We start from the raw sequence: 27,929 nt of genomic DNA on the forward strand, positions 1-27,929 counted from the left end.
CAAAATGGGGGCTTAGAGGCCACATGCAACTCATAGGTTGTACTTACCCCATCCCTGAGTTATACCTTTAGTTCTGCTTGTGTGCCTTAAGTAATTTCCAACTTATGGTGACCCTAAGGCCATCCTTTTACGGAGCTAATTACGGAGGATGAGACAGTGTGATTTGCCCAAAGTCACCCAGTGGCTTTCCACTCCTGAGTCCCTATACTGGGAGAAAGGTGGGATATAAATAAATACAACAACAACAGCAACCCAGTCTCTAACACTTTGGGAATCACTGCTCTACTGAATCTCAACTTATGGTGACCCTGTGGATAAGATGTCTACAAGAGGCATATTTTCCATTTTCTTCCATTACTCTTCTTCTTTCTTAAAGGTTTATCCAGTGACATAGCCAAAGGGGGGGGGCATGGGGTCCGGAACCCCCTTTCATTAATTAATGTTAAAAATAATATCAATGAAATCTAATCTAATCACAAAATATATGTTGGCACTTAGACTGAACCCCCCATTCCCAAAATCCTGGCTACGTGCCTGGTTCATCTTGTGACCTCCTTAATAGAGTCCAACCATCCAGGGTATGGTCTTCCTCTTTTTCTACTTCCCTCTATCTTTCCCAGCATCATTGCCTTTTCTAATGAGTCATGTCTTCTCATGATGTGGCCAAAGTATGATAGCCTCAGTTTAATCATCTTGGCTTCCAAGGAGAGTTCAGGCTTGATCTGTTCTGTTCAAAACCCATTTGTTTGTCCTTTTGGCTGTCCATGGGATCCTCAGCACTCTTCTCCAGCACCACATCTCAAATTCATTTATTTTCTACAGTTTGTTTTTCAAAGAAAAGAAAAAGATAATTTTCTTACACTGTGCCAGGAATGCACCCACCTACCCCTTCCAGGATGCGCCTGGAAAGCACAGTGTGGCACTGGTTTAAGTCTTATCAGAAAGGCAGATAACAGAAGGAGGTGCTGGAGCATTGTTCTTTGATCCACCCCATGACCTTTTGCTAAAAATTACTTCATATAGGGCAAAGATGTATTTGATTGGTAGAAAAATTGGCTGGGTGGGTATGCATTCTCTTTTGCATGGGTTTGCCTTCCATCTGAAGGCTCCAATTCCTAGCCTAAGGATCTCCCTGGATCAGGCTTTGCTTTTGAATGGTGAGGCAAGAGCTGCAGTCAGAAAGCACTTTAGTGTAGAGGTGCAACAACAGTAATTCAGGAAAGAACCTCTTGGGCATCAGTTCTCACAGTATGGAATCTTCCCCCTAGAGATACATGGGTGCCCTATACACTATATTGAACTGAATAAATTGTTTTGCCATATTTTAGTAATTTAGGCTAAAGCAGTTTCCAAGTGTTCAAGTTTTTTTAGTGTTAGTTTGTTGCCTTATGTTTTTATATATTCTGCTGTTCATGTTTATTTCCTTGTTTGGTTTGTTTTGGTGGTTAAAGGATTTTATCCCTTCTTATTTTGAAAACTGCTTTGGGGCAGGGATATGCTCTAAACAAATACTCAAGCAGTACACAACTGGATGGATTCAAACTACCATTTTTCCTGATAAAAATTATATTATCGAGTTATCAACAGCTAAACAAAAATAGGAAAATCAGTTGTCAGTATTTAGGCAGTTAGAGCCAGCAGTAGAGTGAATGTTGGACTAGGATTCTGGGAGACCAGAGTTCAGATCCCTGCTTGGCCATGGAAACCCAATGAGTGACTTTGGACAAGTCACACTCTCTCAGTTTCAGAGGAAGACAAAGGCAAACTCTCTCTGAGTAATCTTTGCCAGAAAAAAAACACTGTGATAGGGTTGCCTTAGGGTCGCCATAAGTCTGAAATGACTTGAAGGCACACCAAGCATCTAAACAAGTTACCTTATTGTTACGTATCCAAGAGCTATTATCTTTTGTGAATCACCTTGGGTCCAGTTTGGGAGAAAGGCAGCATCTAAAACATAAATAAATAAATAAATAAATAAATAAATAAATAAATAAATAAGATTTGTTAATTTTGTGGCCACTTTTCTGCTAAGAAGTTTCTGTTGCAAAACAGGTAAAACATTCAACTGCAGTCGTGGTGGGAAGGGCCAGATCTGTTGAATTCTCTGCTACTGGTCCAATCCCAAGGGCCTTGCCAGGAAATACAGATGGCAATGCTAACACTGAAGTCAGTGCCCATTACTATAATTCTTTTTTTTAAAGAAAAAGGAAATATTACAAACAGGGGGGCACCAGAATAGTGTGATCTGGTGGCGAAAGGCCCTTCTCAAGGGCTCCCCTCCATTAGAGGCACATTTTTATGAAGCACAAGAAAATTGTCGCGGTGGACACTCCTAGTCGCTGGAGGTTCCTACCTGTGGAAGGTAGGTTCAGTCCTCCTCTGTTCTACTTCCACTTGCAGATGATGTTGTGTGCTTTCAAGTTGTTTCCAACTTACGTTGACCTTAAGGTTTTTCATGGGCTTTTCTTGGCAGGTTTCTTCAGAGGAGGTTTGCCATTGCCATCCTCTGAGGCTCAGAGAGTGTGACTTACCCAAGATCACCCAGTGGGTTTCCATGGCTGAGCTGGGATTTGAACCCTGGTCCTCAGAGTCCTGGTTCAGTGCTCAAACAGCCTGTGATAGGTTCACCTTAGGGTCATCATAAATCAGAAAGGACTTGGAGGAACACACCAACACAACAGGGAAGCGACTGGGACCATTAGACTTGGCCTCATTCTGCCCTAACCTCAGGTCACTGCCTCCTCCAGCCTTTGCATTCAGAAATCACATTTGGTGACAAGCATGCTTTGCAGCCATAAAAAGCATCCAGCGTTTGGGTTGTTTTGTTTTTTGGGCAGCTGCCTGTATAAATATCCCTGCAGCGGAGCAGGAGGCCAAGGGGACACACTGTGCCAGCCTGTCTTGTTAGTAACCTGGCTTCACCTTGGCAAGGAGGGGTTGAAGTTGTCCCTTGTCTGCCCAGCCCAGGAAGCGTCTCATCGTCTCCGAGCCGTCCTTAAACTCTCCGCAATCCTCAGTTGTGGCTGTGAAGGAGTATTCCTTGCCCTATTGAAAACAGTTTATTTAATATACAGGCCTGCCATACAGACCTGCCATTGGGGAGGAAAAAGCACCAAACACACTTTTTTTTCAACATTGTAGCTTTTTTTATGTACTTTTGGGGCACTAAATAGGACAAAAGTGCAACAAAAGTGCCATACCACACACAGTTCTTTCACACATTTGATTTAAAAAAAAAAACCCCAATCCAGTTCTTACTCAGCTTTAAGTGCGGACGCTGATGTGTCCAGGTGAGTTATTTAGTGCTTTCGAAGGGATCTTGGGTGTTTCCTATCCACAAAAGAAAGTGTTTTGAAAGTCTGTTTGAAGACATCAACCCCTTTCTTACTTCCTTATACTATGCAGGTGAATTCTTTGCAGAGTCCTTTCATTCTGTCCCTTATTACAACTTAGAAAAGTAATAGCAAGATATGGGAGGGAAAAAAATGTATGTGAGGGGCACAGCTAAGGTCATTTTGGGATTTCGAATGCCAACTTCCTATAAAACCGATTTTAAAAAAAAGTTTTTATGACTCAATTTTGCAGGCCTGTGTTGTTGTTGTTGTTGCTGTTGCCATCATTGTCCTCATGGGGTTTGGAGCTCCTGACTTTTGCCAGCAGCTGTGGCTGGCATCTTCAGAGAAAGATGCCAGACACATCTTTGTGCTGGTGAAACGTCAGGAATAAACTCTTCTAGAACACGGCCCTATCGCCCGAACCCCCCAAAAAAAACTATGGACACCAACCTCGAAAGCCTTCAACTTCACAAGTTAAGTTGTGGTTATCCATCCAAGAGTGACTCTCTTTCATGAGCAACCTTGGGTCCAATTTGGGCACAACCTAAATGTACAGATGGCCCTCCTTACCCACAGATTTTAATAATAATTAATAATAATAATAATAATAATAATAATAATAATACTGTTTATTTATAGCCCGCTTTTCCAAGGAGATCAAAGCAGGTTACAACAGAAGTACTAAACAATGTACAATTTGCAACAGTATCTACATTATAACATTTCAAACAAATACATATTATTATTAATAATAATAATAAGTGTTATATTTATCCTGCCTCTCCCCTAGGATTGAGGCGGGTTACAACAGCAAGAGGCACACAAATACATAATTAGATACAAAATAAAATTACACAAACCCTTAACCCATTCCTTAAAACTAAACTATGTAATTATAACAACCACATTATAAAATACAGTTAAAATCACTTAAAATAATCACAATTGGGGGGAGACATCTTGGAGGCACGGATTCACGGCTTGAAAGTATTCCCCCAAAAGTGTAAATTCCAAATAGCAAACCTTGACTTTGCCATTTTTATCTAAGGGACCCCATTTTGCTCTGCCATTATGTTTCATGGGACTTGAGCATCCCTGGGGTTTTGTGATCTGGAGGGGATCTTCAAACCGAACCCTAGTGGATAACAAGGGCCCACTATATGGGCATATGCCCAGTGAAGGTGTGGTCCAAAAGTGAGGTTGTGAAAGGAAATTTTAAAAGAATAAAGAAAATTCAAAAATTTTTAATTTCTTCAGTTAAAATTTTGAAATTTGAAATTTTAATTTTTTAAAAGATGCTGGGGCCCCTCCTTTCTCCTCCCCTGAGCTTCACTCTTCAAGCCTTTTAAAGAGAAGCAAAGGGGCACAGCCTGTTTCTGCCAAAATGGAGGTATTTGGGGAACAGTGGGGTCACCCCCTTTTAGGGTGTCACCTGCTGCGGTCCACACCCCCCTCATGACTCCACTGCTTCCTTCCCCGGCACCGAAGCGGGCTAAAAGGCCAGTGCAGATGCTCTTTCCCCCTGATCTTCCCCAAGGAAGGACTCCTTCCCCTTTAAAGCTGGAGCCCTGGGAGTGTGTGTGTGTGTGTCTCCTCCTTTCCCAGTGACACAGCCCTGAGATATGCCCTATCAGGAACTCCAAAGCCCACAGAACTCCACCTCCCTTGCTCCTCCTGGGCGAGGGAGATGTAGTGCGCCAAGGGAGCCAGGGCCAGTGCATCATCCCCCCTCCTCCTCCTCCTTCCTCCTCCTCCTCCAGATCGCAAGGCCAGGATGAACTTGTCGGGAACCTAAAAAAGAAAAGGAGGAGGAAGGCAAGGAAGGAAGGAAGGAAGGAAGGAAAGGAGGGAGGGAGGGAGGCAAGGCAAGGCAAGGTCTTTCTTCCTTTCTTCTCTGCTGCTGCTGCTGCCGCTGCTGCCTTTGGGAAGCCTTGTCTCCGGCTGCTGGGTTTCGAGCCAAGGCAGGCAACCCTGGATGTTACAAGCTGGTGGATCGCCAGTCCAAGATGCTTCTGGTTTCCCCGAGGGTAGAAGCACCACGCATGGAGCCCCATCTGCCAGTAAGTCCAAGGGGGAAGGGAGGAGAGAGAGAGAGAAAGAAGGGAAGGAGGGAAGGAAGAGAGGAAGGGAAAGGAGGTGGGGGACGAGATGTCGTTTGGATCGCTGGAGGACCAGGGAAGGGGAGCCAAGTTTCTCGCCCCTGCGCCGGCCCTGAGTTCCAGAGTCCGCCCGAGGGGGCCTGACACCCCCTTTTCCCTAGTGACCCACTCCTCCCCAAGCTTTGCCTCCAAGGAGCCTTTCAGATCCCGGCTTTGCCAATGGAAAGGGGGTCCCTCGGGGGGGGGCATTTGGGGAGGGCAGCCAGTGGAGGGATGGGGAGAGAGTCTGGTGGTCTTTGGGGGGAAGGAAGGTGATGGGCGTCCAACAGACAAAAGTGGAGCCCTCTCTTGGGGCTGGGCAGCACCTTCTAGGATTTGGGGGTGGGCAATAGAGAGAAAGACCTATAGTTAGAGAAAAAGACACACACATCCCCCAAAACACACCTAGACCTCCTCCTCCTTCTGGATCTGGGCTTCCCTCCTGAATATCCCAGAATAGTTTTCTTCCTTAGGTAAACAGGCTGCTGGATGGGGCTCCACTCCTCCTCCCCTTTCTTCTCCTCCTCCTCCTCTTCTTCTTTCCTTTCCTTCCTCCAGTTCTTGGGGAGTTTGCAAAGGCAGATTTGCCCCCTTTTTATTTCATGGATTCCAAAGAGAGAGAGAGAGAGAGACTTTTTGTTGCGATGGAGAGGGAGGGTTGGGGGGGGGGGAGAGGGAATCCAATGCCTCTTGGAAACGCAAGGAAAGGGTTAAGGGAGCCTTAACTGGCCAGACTGGGGCTTCTGGGGGAAAGGCACCGGAGGCTGGCTGGGATGGAAAGGCTGGGAGGAGATGCGGTGGTGGGCTCTTTGGGGGAACTGAGCCAGGCTGGCTGGAGGAGGGAGAGTTGGCTGGAAAACTTAAGAGGAGGAGGAGGAGGAACAAAAGGGAGAAAGAAGGGGATGTTGCCTTCAAGGGGCTTCTGCCCCAGAGATGCTCAAGAAACTCCTGAGGAGGAGCAGCACCTGGGCAGCCAGCCTCCGGGCTCTCTCTCTCTCTCTCTCATCTTGAAGACATCTTGAGATGGAGGCAAAGGGTCAGCCTAGTGTTTTGCACAGACTGGGAGGCATTCGGAGAGAGTGAATCCCTTGTGAGTCTGGGAGATCACTCTGCAGAAGGATTTTGTGGCACCTTTGGGTCTAAGGAAGGAAGGATGGTAGGAAAAAGAGAGAAAAACTGAACGAGAGAAGGGGGAGGGAAGGAAGGAAACTGGAAGAGAGAAGAGGGAAGAAGGGAAGGAAGGATGGATGGTAGGAAAATGAGAGAAATTGAAAGAGAGAAGGGGGAGGGAAGGCAGGAAAGAGAAAGAAAGAAAGAAAGAAAGAAAGGGAAGGAAGGAAGGAAGGAAGGAAGAGAAAAGGAAGGCAGGAAAAAGAGTGAAACTGAAGGGGAAGGAGGGAGGAAAGAAAGAAAGAGGGAGGAGGGAAGCAGAGGAAGAAACTGGAAGAGAGAAGAGGGAGGGAAGGAAAGAAAGAAAGAAAGAAAGAGAAAAAAGGAAGGAAGGAAGGAGCTTTGGTAGCCTTGAGCTCCTTCCTCAGATGCAAGGGGTGGCCCTATGGTCTGTTTCTGGCCTCTGCCCTCCACCAAATGCATCTGAGGAAGGAGGCTCAAGGCTCCCAAAGCCCCTGCCCCCAGCTTCTTTCTTCACCCCCAAAGCTGCTCCTGGATCCCTTTGCAACCTGGGAGGAGGAGGCTTCCTGGCAGAGAGGGCTTTTCCCTTCTCTCCTCCTTTCTCCTCTCCAAATGTAGTCCCAAAGGTCACTGGGGGGGGGGGGGAAGTGGGGGAGGACTCCCATTCCTTTTCTTTTGGGGCATGACTGGGCCCAGCCTCTGCTTTTGGTGTAGCTGTCCAGCCTGGCACCCCAAGGCTCAGTGGGTGCCCCTGGCAAAGCTTGTGGGGCTGCCAGAGTCCCCAAACTCTGGCAGAGTGGCTTTCCTGCCCCTGGGAGTGAGTGTTTCTTTGCTGGGCACCCAGGGAGAAAAAATGGGGGGAAATACAAAATCCAAACCCACCCCTGCTGAGTCACAGCTTTGAAAAAAGAGGAGACAAGTCTTTGGCTTTCTCCCTCAGCCTGTGAGTAAGGAGGGAGGCGGAAAGGAGCCACTCTGCGGGGTAAACAAGCTGCCTGTTGTTGCCTGGCCTTTCCAGCTGTCTGCCTTGGTTGAAGCCCAAGGAAGAGGAGGAGGAGGAGGAGGAGGAGGCGATGGTTAGCACTAGCAGATGAACTGGGAGGATCTCCCTGCCTCCCTCCCTCCAACACATGATCCCCCTCTTCCAATCTATATTCGATATACACTGGATTTATAGATCTGGATGTATGCACTCCCTCTGCTGCTTTCTGGGAGCCTCCATCCCCAGCAGAGATGCTAGGCAGGCAGGATTTGTTTGGGTGGCCTTAAGCTCCTGCTGAGGCTGATATGCCCAGCCTTGCTTTTGTTATGGCTGTATTGAAGCAAGAGGGGGTTGGGTTGGGGGGCCACTTCTGTAACCAGGGTGACTGGGCCTAGAGGATGCCTGCTTTTGGGGTGAGGAGAGGGGGGCAGAGAAAAGGAGGGTGGCAGCTCTCCCTTGGAAGCCACCAGCTTGAGCTTTCCTTTCAGAGACCTCCTCCTCCTCCTCCTTCCTGGCATAATAAATTTCCAAAGCTGCTTTCTCTCTCTCTCTCTTTCTCCTCCTCTTCCTCCTCCTCCCAGCCAGCTGAAGCCGGGAAGGGAGGCAAAGGGAGGGGAGAGATGGTGCGGTGTCTGCCAAAGATCCTGGCGTTTGTAACAGGAGATTAATAGGTTGCAGGGGAGTCTTGGTTGCCATCGAGCTGGAGCAGCTCTGTGTTTCCCCCCAAAGCCAGCCAGAGTCTCTACAGTTTGCAAAGGCTACTTCTCTGGGAAGCAAGGCAAGCCTCTTTCCAGCTCTAGGAGGATGCTGCCCACCTTGCAAGGCTTTTTCCCCAAGGGAGGTGTGGGGCAGGATCTCCAATCATGGACCCCCCAATATGTCTTGGTGCTTCTTCCCCTGTGAAATCTGCAAGAGATTGATCAGTGGCCTTTGCTCTGTGCTGATCTGCCCGCTCTTAAGGTCCTTACCCCCAATTGGGGAAACTACTCATGTATAAGTCTAGAAATGTTAGTCAAAAAAATTGACCCAAAACCTAGGTCGACATATCCATGGGTCAGTCCAAATTCTATACTTCAACTCCTATTTTAAAAAAGGGAACCATCCCCTGGTGAAAGGCAAGAGTGCAATTTGTCCTGAAAGCACTGATCTCCCTCTATTCTCTCTTCCATCCAGCCTTTCATGTGAGCCAAAACAGTTATGCCTGCCATAATTTTGTAGATTCTTTGGCATTGTTTTCCTTTGCTTCATCATTTAGATCCTTTGTTGCATGTCCCTAAGTTTTACCCTCGACTTTTCCAAGGGTCATATCAAATTGCATAATTTTGCCCCCAAAACCTGCCCTTGACTTATACATGATGTTGATTTATAGTCGAGTATATATGGGCAATCTTCTTTTTTTCTAATGCCCAGGCAGATGTATAAAAAGTGTACTCTCTCAGCCTCAGAGGAAGGCCATTGCCCCTGAAGAAGCTGCCCAAGAAAACCCTATGGTGAGTTTGCCTTTGTTGTGGTTGTGGGCCTTCAAGTCTACGGCAATCCTAAGGCAACCCTATCATAGGGGTTTATCACACGAAGGAGAGCGGGAGTTTATCCCATAAATATCCTGGGGAAATTACGTAATTAACGTGAAATGATTTCACCCAATGTCTCACAAAAGTGGTCACAAAGAAGCATTAATGCTTATCTTTTTACTTTTAGGATTTCCGCAGCAGTGCATTTCTGATATCACTTTATTTGTGCAATTGCATGTGATCATCATTCGTGCAATTACTTGCTGTTTTTGCTTTATTTGCGGGATGCTTTAAATGCACTTTAATCTCTCTTTAATGCCAAAATTAGCCCCAGTGTGATTAGCTCCATAGGGTTTTCTTGGCCGGTTTCTTTGGAGGGGGTGTGCCCTTGCCTTCCTCTGAGGCTGAGAGGATGTGACTTGTCCAAGGTTATCCAGTGGGTTTCCATGGCCGAGCCTGGATTTGAACCCTGGTCTCCCAGGGTCCTGGTCCAATGCCCAACTACTCCATTCTGGCCCTCTAATTCGCCTTATCGTTGTCATAAGTCAAAAATGAGTTGAGAGGCACACAACAACAACAAGCTAAGGAATAAGTCTCTTTGGACATCATTGTGTAATGTGGCAGCACTAATGTGTATGGTGTTGTATGCTAGATGGTACATGCTAAACAGGTCTGTGTCGGAAAGAAATTTCATCAGGAGGGAAAGACAAGACCCCTCTGCAAGTTTTGGGCTTCCTCTGAAATATGGCTGATGGGTGTTGTAATCCAAAAATATCAGGAAGCACCAGTTGGAGAAAGTTGTTGTGGAGGCTTCAAGTTCAGGCATGGGTCAGTTGTTCGTGGGTAGTGAGGCAGCAGTATTTGAATGCATTGCTTTCTTCTTTGCTGGCAGTATTGATGGAGGGGATGATGCTTACACTCATTGGGCCATAGGCCCAACTCCTGCCACTGTTTTATTGCGGGGAGTGAAGGGCATGTGGCTCTCCAAATAGTGGATGGGCTGTGATTCTCATCAGCCCTGGTCAGCATAGCTAGTAGTAAAGGATGATGGGAGCTGCAATATTGGGAGAGCTTCACATTCCCCCTCCCTGTTTTACTGAGTAAAAAATACCCAGGATGAAATCTCACTTCTAGAAGATCAGAAAAGATGTCCAAATCTTCGTATGAAACAAACTCACCCCATTTGTTTGGAATCTTTAGATCCCAGTTTTCTTCAAATATTAAATCTGACTACCTGCAGTTCTTCTTTCCTAGCCTTCCCTACAGATCCCTATAGGTCTACCATCCAAGAACTAACTTGTAATAATAATAATAATAATAATAATAATAATAATAATAATAATCAACTATGATTAATTATTAACTTACTTTATACCTCACCATTTCCCTAAAACTGGGGCTGGCTGATGAGATTATAGTTTTCTTACCCTCTTAACAATGTTATCCTCACCAGAACCCCATATGGTAGATTTAAGTTGAGAGTTAGTAAGCTTTATTGGCACAATGAAGATTTGAACCCAGTCTTTCCAGTTCTCATATGACACAATGCTCCAGTTTTGCCCAACCCAGCACCCTCCAGATGTGTTGGGAGTATAACTCCTTCATCCCTAGTTGGAATGGCTAATGGGGATGATGGAGGTTGTAGTCTCACATGTCTGAGACCACTGCTTTGGTGAAAGTTGCTAAACCCTCCGAAAACTGTTTCCCTTAAAATGTTAGACTGAGTTTGGTCTCAAAGCTTGTTGGAATGGGGGTAAATTTGTGTATGCATCACCCAGTAGTAGCTGGAGAGGCCTCATCTCTTTCCTCCTCCTATAAATATTTCCTTGTTTGTGGGAATGTGGAGGTTGAACTGATTAAATCAGCTGTTGCCCGAAAGTCTAGCCTTTTCAACTAGCAGAGAGTTAACAAGAGCAACTTGAAGAGAAATGCGTTATTTTCCTATTATATAATTCTCGAGTGTTTCTATGTTTAGCTCTTTAATTCCTAGTTAATTCCTAAAGAATGTCAATTTTGGAGGTCCCTTGCTTAGGGGAGGGGGCGGAATTGACCAGTAAATACTAGGGGGACGTAGCAGCTTGTGTTATTAGGGAGCCAAGTCAATGGTCCAGTTAGTCCAGTACAGTATTCTCAATGCTGACAGAGACTCTCCAGGGTTTCAGGCAGGCTTCTTTCCTAGCCTGGGCTGTTGTCACACTGCAGAAATAAAGCATTTTGACACCACTTGAACTGCCATGGCTTTGAAATTGTGAGATTTGTAGTTTTATGAGATATTTATCCTTCCTTGTCAGGGAGCACTGGTGCCCCATTCCATAGCATTGAGCCATGGAAGTTAAGTCGTGTCAGACTGGCTTATTTCTACAGTGTGTCAACAGCCCAATTCCCTCTTGATCTCTCATCTAAGTGCTAACCAGATGTGACCTTGTTCGGCTTCCAAAATTAGGCAAGAGCCAGTGTTTTCAAGATGATACAGTGCTTTCTGAACTGAATATAGGAATCCTGTGGTTCAAATAAATTTATTGACCACTCATAGATCATCACCCCAGAAACCCAATTAAAGGGGATGGAAATTAATTCTGTCTCCTTTAAAAGTGCATGTATTCAAGTACTCCAGATAGATTACAAATGATGGTCTATAAAATGTGGCAAAAGATTCACTGCAAGTTATAAAGAAGTGTAGCATTTATAGCAAGAGTCAGTGTTGTGTAGTTGTTTGAGCATTGGATTAGGACTCTGGTGACCAGGGATCAAACCCCCATTTGGCCATAGAAACCCACAGGGTGACACTTTTGGCAAGTCACATTCTCTCAGCCTCAGAGGGAGGCAAAGGCAAATTCCCTTTGGACAAACTGTGTCAAGGAAATGCCATGATAGGCACCATAAGTCAAAAAGAACTAGAAAGATACACCGCAAGAAGCATTTCTAGAGTAAATCAAACTCAGATTCTCACTAGAAACCAAAATGACTAAACTGAAGCTACCATATTTTGGACACAACATAAGACTACATGGCTCATTGTCAAAGGTCATACTGCACAATATAGGGAAGAGGGATGAAAAGATGGGGGAAAGATCACATTACAGGTGGATTGATTCAATAAAGGAAACCTTAGCCATGAGTTTAAAAGACTTGACCATGACTGCTGGTGAGAGGGAATTGTGGCGATCTCTCTTTCCTAAGGCCAACCAGAAGTCAGGAGCATCAAGCAGTGACAACAAGCATTTGGTATTGGTTACTAAGTGAGCATCCTGAGAGTTTAAGATTATGCATCTGTGCTTTAGAGCAAAGTGGGCTTTAAATTAAGTGGTCAGTGCCTAGTAATGAGCATTAGTGCATTAATGCTCTATCACAAGAGCATCATTCTGGATATACCAGCCAAGAAAGGGGATGAATTAAATGTGTTAACCAAAGAATCATTGTAACATGTGGAGGCTACCATTAACTGACTTCTTATAAGTTGGTGACAGTTGCCATGAATGCTCCAGTATGCCTTTACCCCTTCTGGGTTTCTGGGAAAATGTTGAAAAGGTGGGTTGCTCTCTAGAGCTCTCACAGATGTTGAAAAGATGTTGAAAAGTTTACCAAGGGCAACAGTTCCCATAGCTGATAGTGGCCTTACTGTATAGGAAAGTCCATGTGACATGGGATGCATGTTAAACTCAATTGAAAATCTATTTAAAATCATTCATTATAATGAGCTGGAGGATTATGGAAGTTGTAGTCCAATACATCTGGATGGCAGCAAATTGGGAGAGGTTGCTGTAGAGCTGGGATTTCCAAACTTTTGTCCCCCAGATGTATTGCACTTCAAGCTCCATCCAGCTTTGTCAACAGTCAGGAATTCTGGGAGCTGAAGTCCAAAACATCTGGCGGACCAAAGTTTGGGAATCACTGAGACCTAAGTATGAATAGTTTACAATGCAATAAAAGTTCTCTCTGCCTGACTGCCATGACATACAAATAGACTTTCAGATATACTACATGGGGCAACATGAGTGCTCTAATGAATGTAGTATAAGAAAAGAAGGGGACAAAAAGATACACCTTCAAGGGACTCCTTTTAAGTAATAATTTTTGAGACATGTGAACTCCCCTGGACTAAAAGCACTTCTGATTTTCAAATACCACAAGACTTCTATCCTGTTGACTCTTTTTGTCCGTTCTACATCCGGCCCACTTACCACTTCATCATTTCAGAATCATTGAAATGAATTTACAGTTGAATTAGGACTTGACCCCAAAGGTTTCCACACTCAAATGTTTGTCATGGGGCCACACAGGTTTTTTGTCCGTTTTACATAGTGGGTTGATGAATGCTGAAGGTTCTGTTAACTGGAGAGTTGTTGTTCTTTTCCCTGGTCCTTACATTGCATGAAGCTGGAAGAAGCACCTGTGTATGTCTGTGTGTGTGTACACATACATGTGGAGACATGCTCCAGTGTCACTAAACCTAGTGTGAGCAAATAAATCAAATTTAAAACACAGCCCCCACCTCCATCTTTCCCGTGTCCCCCCTTCTTTCTCCTCTCCCTCTCTTTGTGCCTCCCTTCTGGAGCAAGATTATTGGAAACTAAAGCTGCTGATGTGAGAGATGGAACATATGGTGCCTCCATAAGAGAGAAGGGAAGGGAGAGCGAGCTGCAATGGCCTTGAACCTACTAGACTGACCAGCTGTTTATTGCCTGCAAGAGCAGTTAATAAGCTCTTCCCTTAAAGAAACACTACACTTCCCCATCCCCACTGACAACACACACACACACACACTTTGGTGTGAGCAGCGCTGGGATTTATATCTCTTTATGGGGAAAAAAGCTGCTTACAAGTCTATCACAGTAGTTAGGTAGTCAAGAAATAAAACTCTTGTGTATTGCAACATATGTAAGAGACAAATCTGCTCTGCGTCAGAGGAGGGGAAATCTTAATTTTTACTGGCAAAGGAAATTTAAGTAAACCCTACCAGACCGTTCCCCCGGGATACAATAATCCTTATATTGTCTTAAATATGGGTTATCCGTAAGGAGGTGCAGCTGTTCTCTTGTCGTTCTCCCCCCTCCCGTCCCTCTCTATGCACACACCTACACAAACAGGGAGGTGGGTTCCCACCACCTGCCTTCGCTCTCTTTCACTTTTCTGAGATATAACACATGTGCCAGGGTGTCTGTTGTGGCATAACCTGGAGCAGGCGGCTTGTCCAAGCCTTGAGAAAGACATTTGATCGCTCAGACACTCAAAAGTGTGTACAAAGTGAGAGAGGCAGGCAAGAGCAGAAAGGAAGCCAACACTCTTCACAGTTCTTGCAGTGACCTGTTTTTGGTTTTCCATGTGTTGTGGAGGGGTGGGGGGCACTTTAGGAAAAAGATGCTTCTCACTGGAAAGAGGAGAGGAGAAAAAGTGACAAGGAAATTCCATGTTAGAAAAGCGTTAGCAAAGGGCGATCTTGATGTTTTCCTGCTGCTGACGTTGATGGTGACACAGTTGTGTGTGGGCTGAAATGGGAACGTCACAAAGCTTTAAAACTCAACCAGGAAGTAGTCTGTTGCTCAGGGAGGAAAAGCAAATATAAAACAGGGTGGCCTTTGCTTGGGCAAAGTTAACAGCTTCACTTCAGCAAGGAGAAGGCTGTTTCGGGTGCAACTCGAGGCAGATTTTTGCCGTTTTTCCTCTTCAGTTCTTTTCCTTAATCCTACCAATTATGAATTTCAACTTGGGAAGGGAAATAACTTTCTCTTTGCTATACTAGAAACAAGCACAGGGAGTTTAACTTTTAGTTTGTGATGGAAAAGGAGGGGATATATATATCTCACATCACACGTTAGCATTTAATTGGTTCAGTGTGACAACAACTGCCAGAAGCAACAACCTCTCTGGCCAGTGTGAAAATGGCAGCTGAACCTCTCTATCCAATTTTCCATTGCATTTAGAGACACTTGGTTGGCTAATAAATGTTCTGAGAACAGAGCACATGGGTTGAAGCAAGGTGCAACAGGTTAGAACATTTGGGTTTTTACTTGATTCCCTTTCCCCATTTCTCTATTCCATTTCGGCTTGCTAAGGTCACCCAGTTTGCGTTTTCCCTTCCCTCTAGTTCGCAGACATTCATGTAGTAACAGAAATTACTGTTTGGTTGTAGTCAAGGAAAGTTAAATCTAATTGTAATCCACTTTGATATCTTGGGGATACTGACAATTAATCTGTACAGGTTTGGGAAATTTTTGCTGACTCCGCTTTTTGTTTTATCAATTGAAAGTCTTATGCAGGCTATAAAAACATAAGGAAACGTTCTTGAGCTGCCCTGTATTTCTGACAAGTCAAGGAGGGCAATGGATAGAAAGCAACATTAGCTTGTTCCACAGGTGGTTAGTTTGGACCCAGTGGCAACATTGCAGGACATGGGATAAAATCCACTGGGAAAGTAGTCCAGTGAACTGTGACAATTTAAAATAAGTGGGTGGGGAAAGGATTCTTCGCTCTTCTCTTTTTCCTGGCTTTGATACCAAAATAGACTGAGCTAGTTCTGCTTTTTCTAGTTCTGGACACACTGAGATCCAAGACTGCTACTACTACTACTACTACTACTACTAATAATAATAATAATAATACTGCCCTTTTCTCTTCCATCAGCTTGACCTGGCTATAATTTCCTCAAGCTAGGAGTTCATTCTCTTGCTCTACGCCTCCCTGATCATAGTAGATTTTATCCCATTTTCTATCTTTCAATATTCAGATATACCCAACCATTGCCCAATCATGGTGGCATTCAAGCAAAAAATGACTCAGACAGAACTGTGTGTCTGGTTTGTGAACCCTGTATGGGTTCATGAGGAAAGGGCATTTTTGTTGGCTAGGGTTAGTACATAAAGGTGCTGCTTCTGAAGGTACTTTAATTTGGTCCAAGTCTGGCTTCCACTTCCTGAATTGCTTTTAGAGAAGTCACTGGGTTGCTGTGTTCAGAAACTGCTTCTGTTGAAATGAACACATTGGGGAGGTGTATCTCACAAGTTGGGACAGATATCCACAAAAGAGTCTGCTTAATAGAGTGGTCCCTCCTGATCTGCAGGCTCTGGATCCGCAAATTCAACTGACCAATATGATTAAATGGCAGCAACACAAACAAAAAGTCACTGAAGCTTGTGAGTTTGCTTCACCTCATATAACATTTATTTGTTTTTTAATAGAGTTATATCCCACCTTTCTTCCAAATTGGGATCCAAGGCAGCTAACAAAAATTTTAAACGTATACATAAATATGAGGCATGATCACCTGTGCTTTTTTCATATAATCAAACTCTTGCAGATCCAAAGGGCCCACTGAACATCTTCTGGAATTAAACCAGGTCTCTGGTTTTGTGGCAGGTCTCTGCTTTGTGGAACAAAACATTTTGTTCCAAAGTCTTTTAATGTTTTTGCACGGAAAAGCAGATACTTCAGAATTCAAAACAATACTAGGACTTAGGTTTTGAATTTGGCAACACATTTCAGCGTTTGGAAGCATCAATGAACTCCAGCTATGAGCACAAGTAAAAATATAATCATTACTTTGTATACCTCCTGGTAAACGGGAAATTCTGTCAGCCAGTGCAGTATACTTTTGCAAATGAATTTTTCTCACTTGGAAGTACAAGAGAGTGTTGGTGGAAATTTTACATTTAAAAGGAATTGCCACATCGAAACGCTATTATTGTTGTTTTCTCTCCTGTCGTTTTGAGAGTTGCCAGCAATGCTGAAGTATGCAGGTGCTTCTAAGATATGATTCATTACTAACTGGTTTGTTCACTCGACAGAGAGTTAAATCGGTTCAAATGAGAAGGTGGCGTCTTTCCAAAGGCTCTCCTTTATACCTGACAGATTCGCCATTTGCTTATTTAAGGAATGATTAACAATGCATGTTGCTAATTTCTTCTTTTCCCCTTCTAAAGGGAGAACAGTTTGCAATCATTACTCATTAACAAGCCTTTGCTGCCCAGTCTTTCAGTATGGCCTGCTCGTTTTAAAAAAAGTATATTTCAAATTGAATGATTTGTGTGTCCTGGGCTGTGCGTCAAACTATTTTATATCAATATTGATTTTCTAAAGGGGGGGGGGAGTTATAAAGAGGGAGCTTTTATCCCCCTGAGCTCTTGGGCAATTATCTCAGTGCCATAAATGTTGATATGCACATAATGGATGTAACTAAAAAATCTCCTTATCCAAGCAGAAAGTGCTGGGTGTTTGTTGGAGCAGATAGAATGCTGAGAGTGTGAATAGACAAACCCATATGTTGTCTGTGAAAGAGATAAATGATGGACGAACAGGAGTTGGTTACTATGGATCAGCACAATGCAACCAATTCCCATCATACCCTTCTCTTAATAATATACCCGCTTCAGTATCAGTGACGGGTAACCTAGGTAGCACCAGTCAGCTGTAAGGTTTTGTTTTATTTTGGGGTGTTTTTAAAATGATTCTTAAAGAGCATTTGAGGCCCAGGCTACTAGGAGGTTCTCCTGCACAAAGTACTCTTTAAAATTGATGCTTTTAATTTCACTTGGTCTTGCATAGGACAGCTTTTTGGCAGGTTGATCCTTTGAGCATGACATAACATTTCAGAAAGGTGAATCCAAAAGGCAGTAATTGGTAATTTGTGTGGAAGAAGGAGGCGAATTTGGGGGGAAAGTATCTTAGGTTTTCTGAATGTACAGCTGGTCCTTTAGTACCATCATGAAACACACACACACACACACACACACACACACACACACACACTCTTTCTACAAAGAAAAAGGAAGCAAAGGTTGGGTGTGGGTTTTATCAGCTTTTATTGTGGAACTGGAACAGTGGGAATTTGACATGGGAGGATTCAGTGGAAGTGCCAGAAAGATTGTCTTTGCATTTCACTGTTGGGCTGAAGTAATCTGTATCACTTCAAAACTACTCACATATTGGTGAAGGGTGGGAAGTTTCAAGAAACCAGTCAGCCCTGTATGTCTTGGCTTGGCAGTTGTGTTTTATTTTGCTGGGCGCAGTAATGGTTTTGGTATTTGGTCCTTCTTTAGCTACAGTTCAGCTAGGGTTAGGTGCCACTGACACATCCCAATTTTCAGATGTTTGTGCTTTTATCCATGTGGATGGCATTTCAATGACTTGACATTTGGCCAGTTCAGTTGGAAAAAGTTAGTAGATAGTAAGAAGGCCTACTGACAATACTCAAAGGATGTAGGAAAGAGTTGATATGTTCCAACCCTAGGTGTGTTTCATCCCACCTACTACAGTGGAGACAGGGCAGTCTCTTCTCTCAGGGTTCATCTGTACTGTAGTAGTAATGCAGTTTGATCCCATTAACTGCTGTTGTTCAATGCTATGAAATTCTAGGATTTGTAGTTTTGTGTGATATTTTGCCTTCTCTGTCAGGGTGCTCTGGTGCCCCACTAAACTACAAATCCCAAGATTCGATAGCATTGAGCCATAATAATGCAGTATCAAACTGCATTATTTTTGCAGTGCAGAGGAGACCCTGGTTTAACCTGTCCCTTGATGACCACCTGAAAAGCTAGATGGTATTGGTGTGTTATGATACAAAATCTACCAATATGTATAGGTTATTACTGTGCAACATACACACATTGATTTGCAGAAACCAGTGCTGATGTGGGGCACTATATTAGTGTAAAAATAAATAGATAAATAAATAAATGAAAGCTCTTGCATTTTCTCAGATGCTGCAAATGTTCTCTGTACACAACCGTTCATTCTGTACACAACCCTTCCTCTCACTTCTGTCTAGGTGGATGCTAACTGACCATGGTGTGTAATAGATGAGCTGAAGGCCATGGCACCTGTTGCACAATTGGTTGTGTAATTGTGGGATCCAGCATAACTGTGTTGGCTTATATTTGTGTTCCACTGAAAGTGTATAGGATCTTGGTCTTAAGGGCTTTATCAGTTTAATGCAGGAATGTCCCTTTCCTGTGGAACAATCTATCAAATTGTGTTTGTTGGCCACAGTCGAATTTAGACAAGTTTAAAAACGGGGTTTGCTTTTCGTTGTCAAGCAAGTGTGTATGTATTTGTGTGTGATATTATTGCAGCCATAATATAGTCAGCAAGACAACTGAAATCACAAAGAAAAACAAGATATATAATGACATTTACAGCAGTGGGTTATATCATTTAAGGTCTAAACAATCCAAGCAAATTTGCAGCAACTGAACTGTTGCCCTTATTGCAGTATGCAAGAACTTTCAGAGTGATTCAGGGACACCAGCAATACTTTTAGCTTGTCTGCAAAAGCAGAGTACAATCTTGAAATGTGCCACAAGATCCTTTACAGTGTGTTGTCTGAAAAGTTGTGTCCTACTTCGGGGGATCCTTGGGTGGTGAGACAGGCAGTAAATACAATCAGCCGTCGGTACCCATGGATTCCTTACCTAGAGATTCTTTATCCAGAGCATCCACAACTCGTAAATGTTCTAAAAAGATATAAATTCCAAAAAGCAAAGCTTGATTTTGCCATTTTATGATAGTGGCACCATTTTACTCTGTCATTGTATTTAATGGGATTCGAGCATGCATGGATTTTGGTATCCACGGGGTGAATGGTGGTGGTTCCTGGAACCAAACCCCAGTGGATACCTAGGGCCCACTGTCCTCATCATGGGTATGTTCAGTCTGTGCTATTTTGCTTTTCTGATCCTCGTAACTTGACTGGATTATCCTGCCCTGCAAAATCGGCTAGCCTGGGGGAAACTAGGATGTCAAAAGCCAACTAGCAGGTTTCATTCATGGGAGACTGGAGTTCGAACGGCAGCCTCCTCTGCTCCAAATCCAGCTCTCTAGTTGACATACAGCCAGACTGAGGCACTTAAGCTGTTGATGAGATTGTTCGGTGGATGAAGAGCTGGGACCCTGGCACAGTTCTTTGTCGCCAGTAAAGTGCAATCCCTGTGATTATCTTAAAGTGACTTGCAGGGGCAATATAAAATTTACACCGCCCCAAGTCAAGCTCTAGCAGACACTTTTTTCCCTTTTCTTTACAGCAGGTTTCTTTAACAAGCTGTCTGGACGCTTGTGCCTGAGCAACAAATAGACTCTTGTCACCAATTCGTGATCAATTGGGAATTTCCAAAGGTTCACTGCAAGCTCTTAATGTTCTCCTTGCCAGGGTGTACCATGTAAAATTCTTGGCAGCTTCGCAGATCAAATGATGTTTATCCAAGCACTTCTTTAGGCGTATCCTGGAGTGTTAATGATTTGGTGATGCCATATCTCAGCATTATACGCAATCATAAAATGTATGCTGCAATGTCAGGAGCAGCTCTTTCTTTCTCCTTGGCTCTTAAAAGCTACTTGCTGACCTCAGCTCTTCCATCCCTTGTGCTCTTCAGTTTGAGGAGAGACAGCTGGAGGTTCAGTCTGTTGCAGGCGCGATGGGGATTACCTCTGCAGGGGGAGGGTGTTTTCCTGACACAGTAGGGCAGCTGTAAGCACTGCTGAAGTCTAGATTTGTATGGCTCTTACCTTCAAAAGTGATGTGCAAGGCAAGACAGGCAGAAAAGGAAGGACCAAAGTCTGTACTTTTTTGTTCTTTTCATTCGCTTTTAGAGATCAAGGACAACAAGGTATGGTTTGGTTTTTTAAAAATAATTGCTAGATGCTATGTTTAAATACCTACCGTAAGTTTTTAAGACAGTTCCTTTCCCCCACCAGTTGCCCTACATGCTTGCAAACCATTGTTATCACCGGTGTCCCCTAAAATGCTAAAGCATGCCCTGAGAGCGAAATCCAAAGCTTAGCAAACCTCACTAGAGGTTTATGTTTGAGATCCTAACTAGGGTTAAGCCCAGTGCAGAAAATGCTTGCCTTTCAATGTCAGATTTTTTTGTTTTAGGAAACAAAGAAAGGCCTGGCAAAAAAGCACTTTATAAAGATTCATTCTAATGTTGGGAGTACTGTAATATTTCTTGTACATGCTTGTCCTTCCCATGATACATACCTATATACAGGTTTGTAACTTGACAAATGATAAATTTGAATTAACAGTTTAAGAAGCTATCTTGTACTGAAGGCATTGGTTTAACTAGGGCTGCATCTGCATTACAGAAACAATCCAGTTTGACACTGCTTTAACTGCCTCGGCTTAATGCTATAGAAATCTCAGAATTGTAGCTTTGTGTGATATTTAGCCTTCGCTGACAGAGAGTTCTGGTACAGCAACAAACTATAATTCCCCAAATTCTATAGCATTGAGCCATGGCAGTTAAAATAGCTTCACACCAGATTATTTCTGCAGTGCGGAGACAGCCCTATATATACTATGTTCTGCTGCAGCAAGTTTTAGACATAAGATGCCAGAAGGTGAACCTGTGACTTCATGCATCCTTTGAGTGGATGGTGGTCCCTCCTCTAACAATGCTTGATCTCCCTCTTTACCATATTCCAACCTTTGCTTCAGCCCTACCCACTTGTCAGAGTTTATTTCATTTTGGCATTCTTAAGGAAGGAAGGAAGGAGCATGGAGTCCTAAATTAGAGCTAAGACTTAACTTTGGCCTTCAGTCATCCAATTTACCAGTGATTATAAGGTAATGAGTAGTCTCTTGGTAAGAGCTGGCCGAATACCAGAAGCTCCCAGCCTGACCTGAGAAACAATATCAAAAGGAGACTGCACTGGCGAACACTTGCTAACTGCCCTCATCAAATCCTTACAGCGTTGACTTCAAGAAAGTGCTTGACCCCTGTGCAGCAAGGAACTCTTTGATTGTTTTGGGCAGGATACTCTTTTTGTTAGACTTCATTTTCTCATTTTCCTCAGGTGAAGTCAAGTAGAGTGTTTTCTGATAATAGCTAATCATATCAAATATTTATGTAAAACAGATGCCTGTAATGTTTCTTATGTTCTTCAGGAGAAGATGCATTGCAGTGTTAAAATTTAAAAAATGAAACCAGAAATACAGCTAAATGCAGTGGTGACAGTAAGGTTGACGTCACCCAATGCAGCAATTAATGGTGTCACTCGCCCTCATTTGATCTCCTCCCATGTCACCCCATACTATACAGAATCCTTAGTAATATTTTTTTGCTAATGTTACTCATAAACCATAATTCCAATACAGGTATGTCGCTAAATGTAATGGCAATAGTGTGGGCACTTGGTATCCACTGGGGTTTGGTTCCAAGCCCTCTCCTCCCCATGGACCAACCCTTTACCATTTTCAGAGGGTGTCTGGTTGGTTTCTCTCCCCACTCATCCCAAGGATAGGAGTTTTCAAATTTTGTACCTACAAGTAATCATCTCTGCTAGGATTTGCCTATTCAGGGGACACCCAGCCCCAATATGTTTTCCACAGAGGATTTTGGAGAGTATTCTTAGGTGTATGCTTGGCCCATGCAAGGTGATGGACACATCTGTTGAGTCTCGCTGTTGCCTGTGGCAGACCCTCCTCTGGCTATTCTCGGTGAGGACAGATCATAGTGAACTTGTTTACACCAGCTCAATCTGTTGGCTTATCATGATCACTGTTGCCCATTGGCTCTGACAATGGATCTCTAGTGAGGGTTTTTTTCCCAGTCCTACCTGGAAATTCTGAGTCTTGAAACAAGGACCTTCTGCATGCAGAATAGATATCCAGCCATTAAACTATGGCCTGTTGTGGTGAACAAGCTGTCTGTGGGGATGTTTGTATATGGTTATTTCTCATTGTGAAGTCCCTGATAGGTTTCCAAGAAACCTCATGTTTCTCAAGAACACATGGTTTGCATACTATTGTTGAGGATAAAGCTTCCTGTATATGTTAATACTTGTATATGTATATGTGAATACCATATTTATATATAATATGTATATATGAATCTTACATAAAATTCACACACACACACACACACACACATTATATACCTCCATCTGGCATGCAGTCTTCTAATGAATCGTATTTTCTCATGATGTGACCAAAACATGGCAGCCTCAATTTGATCATCTTGGCTTGCAGGGAAATTTCAAAGTTGAACTGTTCAAGGATCCATTTGAAATGTAGTGCTGGAGAAGAGTGCTGAGGATATTGTGGGTGTCCAAAAAGACAAACAAATGAGTCCTTGAACAGGTCAAACCTGAGATCTCCTTGGAAGCCAAGATGATCAGATTGAGGCTGTTGTACTTTGGTCACATCATGAGAAGACATGATTTATTAGACGACCGCATGCCAGATGGATAGACTCAATCAGGGAAGGCCATAGGCTTGTATTTGCCAGAAGTAGAGCAATGGAGGATAGGGGGTCCTGGAGATGTCTCCTCCACAGGGTTGCCATGAGTTGAAGGCAACTCAAGGGCAGTTAGGAACAAGCAAGCAAATATGTGAATAAGGAATTCCAGGCTGGTTCAGTTACAGACAGCCTTGGGCCATTCCCATGTACAAGTTATGGTGTTCTTGATCTGGACCTGTGACACCAGTGAGATCAGACCAGTTCAGCATTCACATGATTATTTTAGCCTAGGTTGCACCAAAGGTGAGTTGAGAGTCTGGTCTTGGCAAACTCTGTTGACTCTTCCCACTCATCTCAACCTCTGATTCACCCCTTAAACACATACACACAGATTAAAGGCTGAAGTGAGTTCAAGCATTGTTAACCCAGGATAACTAATTGTGTAAACAGGTCCCTGGTGGCCTTAAGTGTTTATGCAACTTAGCTAAGTGAGCCACATTAGGAACTAGAGAGAGTGGAAGGGGCACCACTCATTTACAAATTTAGTTACACTTAATTGCTATTATTCCTATTCTCTTTAGCAAAATGTCAAACTACACATGTTAGATTTCTTCTACTATTCCTGCTGAATATTTATTCTGGCTTTCACATTCTCTTCCTCAGATCTATAAAATGTGATTAACCTCTAGATAGGCTGTGACAAGAGTACTCCAAACAGACATCCCCCTTTTCCTTTTCTCGTTTCCAGTCCTTAAACACAGTTTCTGCTATTCTGGTTTATGGTGAACATCTACAGACGTCAGGCCTGGAAACATACATAGGAAAACAACAACTGACATTCCTGAGAGATTATAAAGCACCCATAGGCTACACCAAAGGATTTTGGGATAGCTGGATGGCATTTCTAAGCCTCTAAAGTAGCACTGTGTCAAAGACTGTTGTCAATCCCAGTTGTCAATCCCAGCCAGATTGCACTGCCAGTTTAAACAATTGTATTACCCTGCAAATGGTATTGTTGCAGAACTCTAGATTGAATATTGGGCTTTCGAAGCTTTTCTCCAATGCTTACATCTCAACCCTTTTGTGTTAAGATTGACAAAGTGCATTACAACTGCAGTGGCCTTTGTGTCTAATTCTACAAGACCGGTGAGCTTCGTGCAATGCTTTGTGCAGAAGTCCTGGATTTACTAAGCCACTTGTCTGTCAGGGATTAATTTAACCTCTAATTACTGCATTTTCTTCACAGTTTGCTACACATGAGCATGTTATAACAAAAGCACAATGAGAGATGTAGTCTTATTTAGCCATGCCTCTGAAATTAATTTAGAAAGTATAAAATCAAATCTAACCTACTTCATGTTAAAATATTGGTGCTGATATTGGGATGAAAGAATATAATCTTTGTGGTGTTTTTATTGATGCAGCAGTAGTTGGTTATATAGTTTGTTAGCGGCAACCACAGGCTTATTTTGTTGTTGATGGAAAACAGTTCATCAAATACTACTTTGCTTCCATCCGGTTAACAGTTCAGGATGACTATTTAAAGCTCTTACCGTTACTGCAGGCAGATTTTTTTTTCTTGTATGGCTGGTGTTTCTTTCTGATGAGAAGATACCTTATTTTCAAAGCGAAATGTCTTAAGATACATTTGATAAAGATTGCAGGCATGGCGATAAGAAGGTCACACTGTTCACCTTGGGAGGCTGATCTTAGATCCTTTTTTTAAAAAAGGAAGGAAGTTTCATTTTGTTACGAATCACCCGGTGTGTTTTATTTGCTGTGTCTTTAAACTCTTCAGCCTTTATTTTTAAGGCTGGGAGAGTGATGAACTTCCTATGGTGATGTCCTGGCTGTGTATAGTATACCTACACAACATTCCTGTTAACCACATGGATAAACAATGTGTGTTCTTTTAAATAATGTATATCCTGGGATCGCACTAAAGACACACAAAATAAAACTGGATGGAAACCTCCATCCTCAAAAGTAAATAAATGAAACAAAAATGAAAAAGTGGAATGGCAGTATACAGCAGCAGCAAAAAGTAACCGCGCTCACAACTCCACACAGTTTGCATCTCTTTTATTGGCACATGTTTTTGTGTAGGATGAAGCTGTTGCTTAGCAGTAGATACAACGAAATCCAGAATCGGTAGAACAGTGATACGTTTTACAAGGCCAGATAAAATGCACAAAATAAATCACACAAGCTTTCGAAGCTCTACTGGCTTCTTCATCAGGCAAAGATGTTCAAAACCATACAGGAGAAAAAAGTGTAGCAGCAGATGATGATAAACTCTGTATGACTAGTTGCCCCTGATTCAATTCCCATTTCAAAGCATCTCTTTTTCAAGGGTATGGAAAGACTTCTCCCAAGACCATGGAGCATTGCCAGTGACAGACCAGCAATGTCAGTGGAATCGAATTTCTTATATGTACTTTAGCTGGATAGCTGTTCAGAATTTTTACCAGATTCATTCTCATAAAAGTTTGAGGCAAATCCTAGAGTGGGGGAGAGAGATGGATGATGAAGATCTTAGGCTAAGATGCTTATAATATTTTGCTTCCATCTTCATTTCCTGTTTCCTATAGCCATTGTTTGCTCTGAGATCTGAATTAGGCAAATTGTGGTAAGCACAAATCTCCAAACTAATTATTTGAAAACCAAGTGTTAATTGGAGGCTGGCCCCAACCACAGCTACTTGATCTGAGCATCATAGCAAACCATAGTTAGAAACTGTTGAGGGAATGGCTTTACAACAGGAAAAAGGAAGAAGTAAACATATGAGCCTGTGTAGTATATTCTTCAAATGCTCCAAAACTGGGCTTGTCACCCATGCCTCTTGTAAGGTGGGAATTATATACTTATTTCTTTCTCCTATTGAGGACAATAAGATGGTTGTGGTACTCTGTACAGTGGGCCCTTGGTATCTGCCGGGGTTTGGTTCCATATACCAAAATCTGTGGATGCTCACGTCCCTTTGAATACAGTAGATAGTAAAATGGTGTTGCTTATATAAAATGGCAACATCAAGGTTTGCTTATGGAAAATTATACATTTTCAAAAATGTTCAAACCATGGATTTAGAAAAAAAAAAACGTGAATATGGAGGCCCGACTGTACATGTTGTTGTTGATGCATGCCTCCAAATCATTTTTGACTTATGGTGACTCTAAGTCTTTCTTGACAAATTTCTTCAGAGGGAGGTTTGCCATTGCTATCCTCTTAGGCTGAGAGAATGTGACTTGTCCAAGTTCACCCAGGGTTTTTTTTTTTAACGCTTGAATTGGGAATCAAACCCTTGTCTCCAGGTGTGGTGTTACTATTATTTATCATAGCCAGTATTTTGACAAGTCCTTGAGAAATTATGCTACAGATGCTGCCTGCCCATTGTAGCCACTGCCATAAACCTTTGTGTTCTTAGAAGGTAAACTCAGGATATACTTCTATCCTGTTGGACTTCCAGTTCTCATTGGTCCCAGCCAGCATAGTCAGGGAAGATGGGAGTGAGGAGTTGAACAACATCAAGAAGGCCACAGGTTCCCCACTTCTACCAGGAATGGGCAACCTTGACATATGAGGATCTGGGAGACAAAGCACAAAGGACTGGGTTTTGGCTTATTCCTCACTTTGCTAATTTAGAATGAGGTGGGTTTGTGAACTTTTCCTGGAGCTGCTTTATACCAAGAGTTTTCTTTTGGGTTGGGGTGAGGCAGCATCTTATATAAAATCATTGAGTTGGAAGGTACAATTGAGTCCAAACTCTTGCTAAGTGCAAGATCTCCACTAAAGCATCCCCAGCAGGTAGGTGCCCAACCTCTTTTTGGAGACAATCAGAAAAGAAGACCCCACCACTTCCATAGGCAATTGAATTCCATTGCTGAACCGCTTACTGTCAAGAAGTTCTTTCTAATGTTTAATTGAAATCTACCCTCCTATAACTAATATAATACCATTGGACCTAGTTCCTGAGGCAGCAGAGAACATGCCTGCAACCTCTCCGTTGTGGCAGCCCATGTGTGTTACAAGAGAGGAAGAAAAGGCTAGCAAATGAGTGGATTTTCAGGTCTGCATTTTAATGATTGACCTTCTGGGTTAAATTTGCCACAGGTGACCAAGTTAAGTGGGCCAACAGTTCCCTATCATTCCACTCAGCCTCTAAAAGCAATCTCCCAATACGGTTAGATAATTGTTTCCAAATAGCTATCAGGTACTCATCTGATACAGTCAGAAGAAGGATACAGAACAGATAGCAGATTTAATTCAATTTTGCTCTTTCCAGCTGCTTCTGCTTTTACTGGAGTGCTCTGAACAATTTTCTCATATGAAAGCAATTGCTGCATTCTTTTAGATTTTCAGTAACCTAGTAGATTAAGATATACCCGTTTTCTCTCTCATATATAATTTTTTGGCCTCTCTGTAGTTGCTTCAGGGCTGCTTGTTTTCTTAATTAACTCTGATGCTTGTATTAAAAGCCCCACATTGGCTCAAAAACAAAAAACAAACACAACACAACCCGCTGTACAATGCTGCAGTCAGAAATGCAGGCCAAAGGGTTTGATCCCTGGCTGCCAAGCCGTGACTCATCAGCGTGGAATTTCTGTTCCTCCCTTGTCAAAGAGAGCAACTTACTCCAGAAGAAGCAAGTATCTCTCTGAAAA

At 43.0% G+C, this 27,929-nt stretch overlaps 1 protein-coding gene across 1 annotated transcript in view; it reads left to right on the forward strand.

Annotated features, from left to right (window-relative positions):
- Positions 1-5,023: 5,023 nt before the first annotated feature.
- The window catches only part of MAMLD1 (mastermind like domain containing 1), a 103,921-nt gene continuing 81,015 nt past the window's right edge, over positions 5,024-27,929 (forward strand). Inside the window, exon 1 of the mRNA XM_042478684.1 lies at positions 5,024-5,395. Coding sequence (XP_042334618.1) covers positions 5,342-5,395 — 54 coding nt within the window. The 5' untranslated portion in view covers positions 5,024-5,341. The remainder of the gene's footprint in view (positions 5,396-27,929) is intronic.

This window comes from Sceloporus undulatus, chromosome 7 (assembly GCF_019175285.1).
Source record: "Sceloporus undulatus isolate JIND9_A2432 ecotype Alabama chromosome 7, SceUnd_v1.1, whole genome shotgun sequence".
Taxonomy (NCBI): Eukaryota; Metazoa; Chordata; class Lepidosauria; order Squamata; family Phrynosomatidae; genus Sceloporus; species Sceloporus undulatus.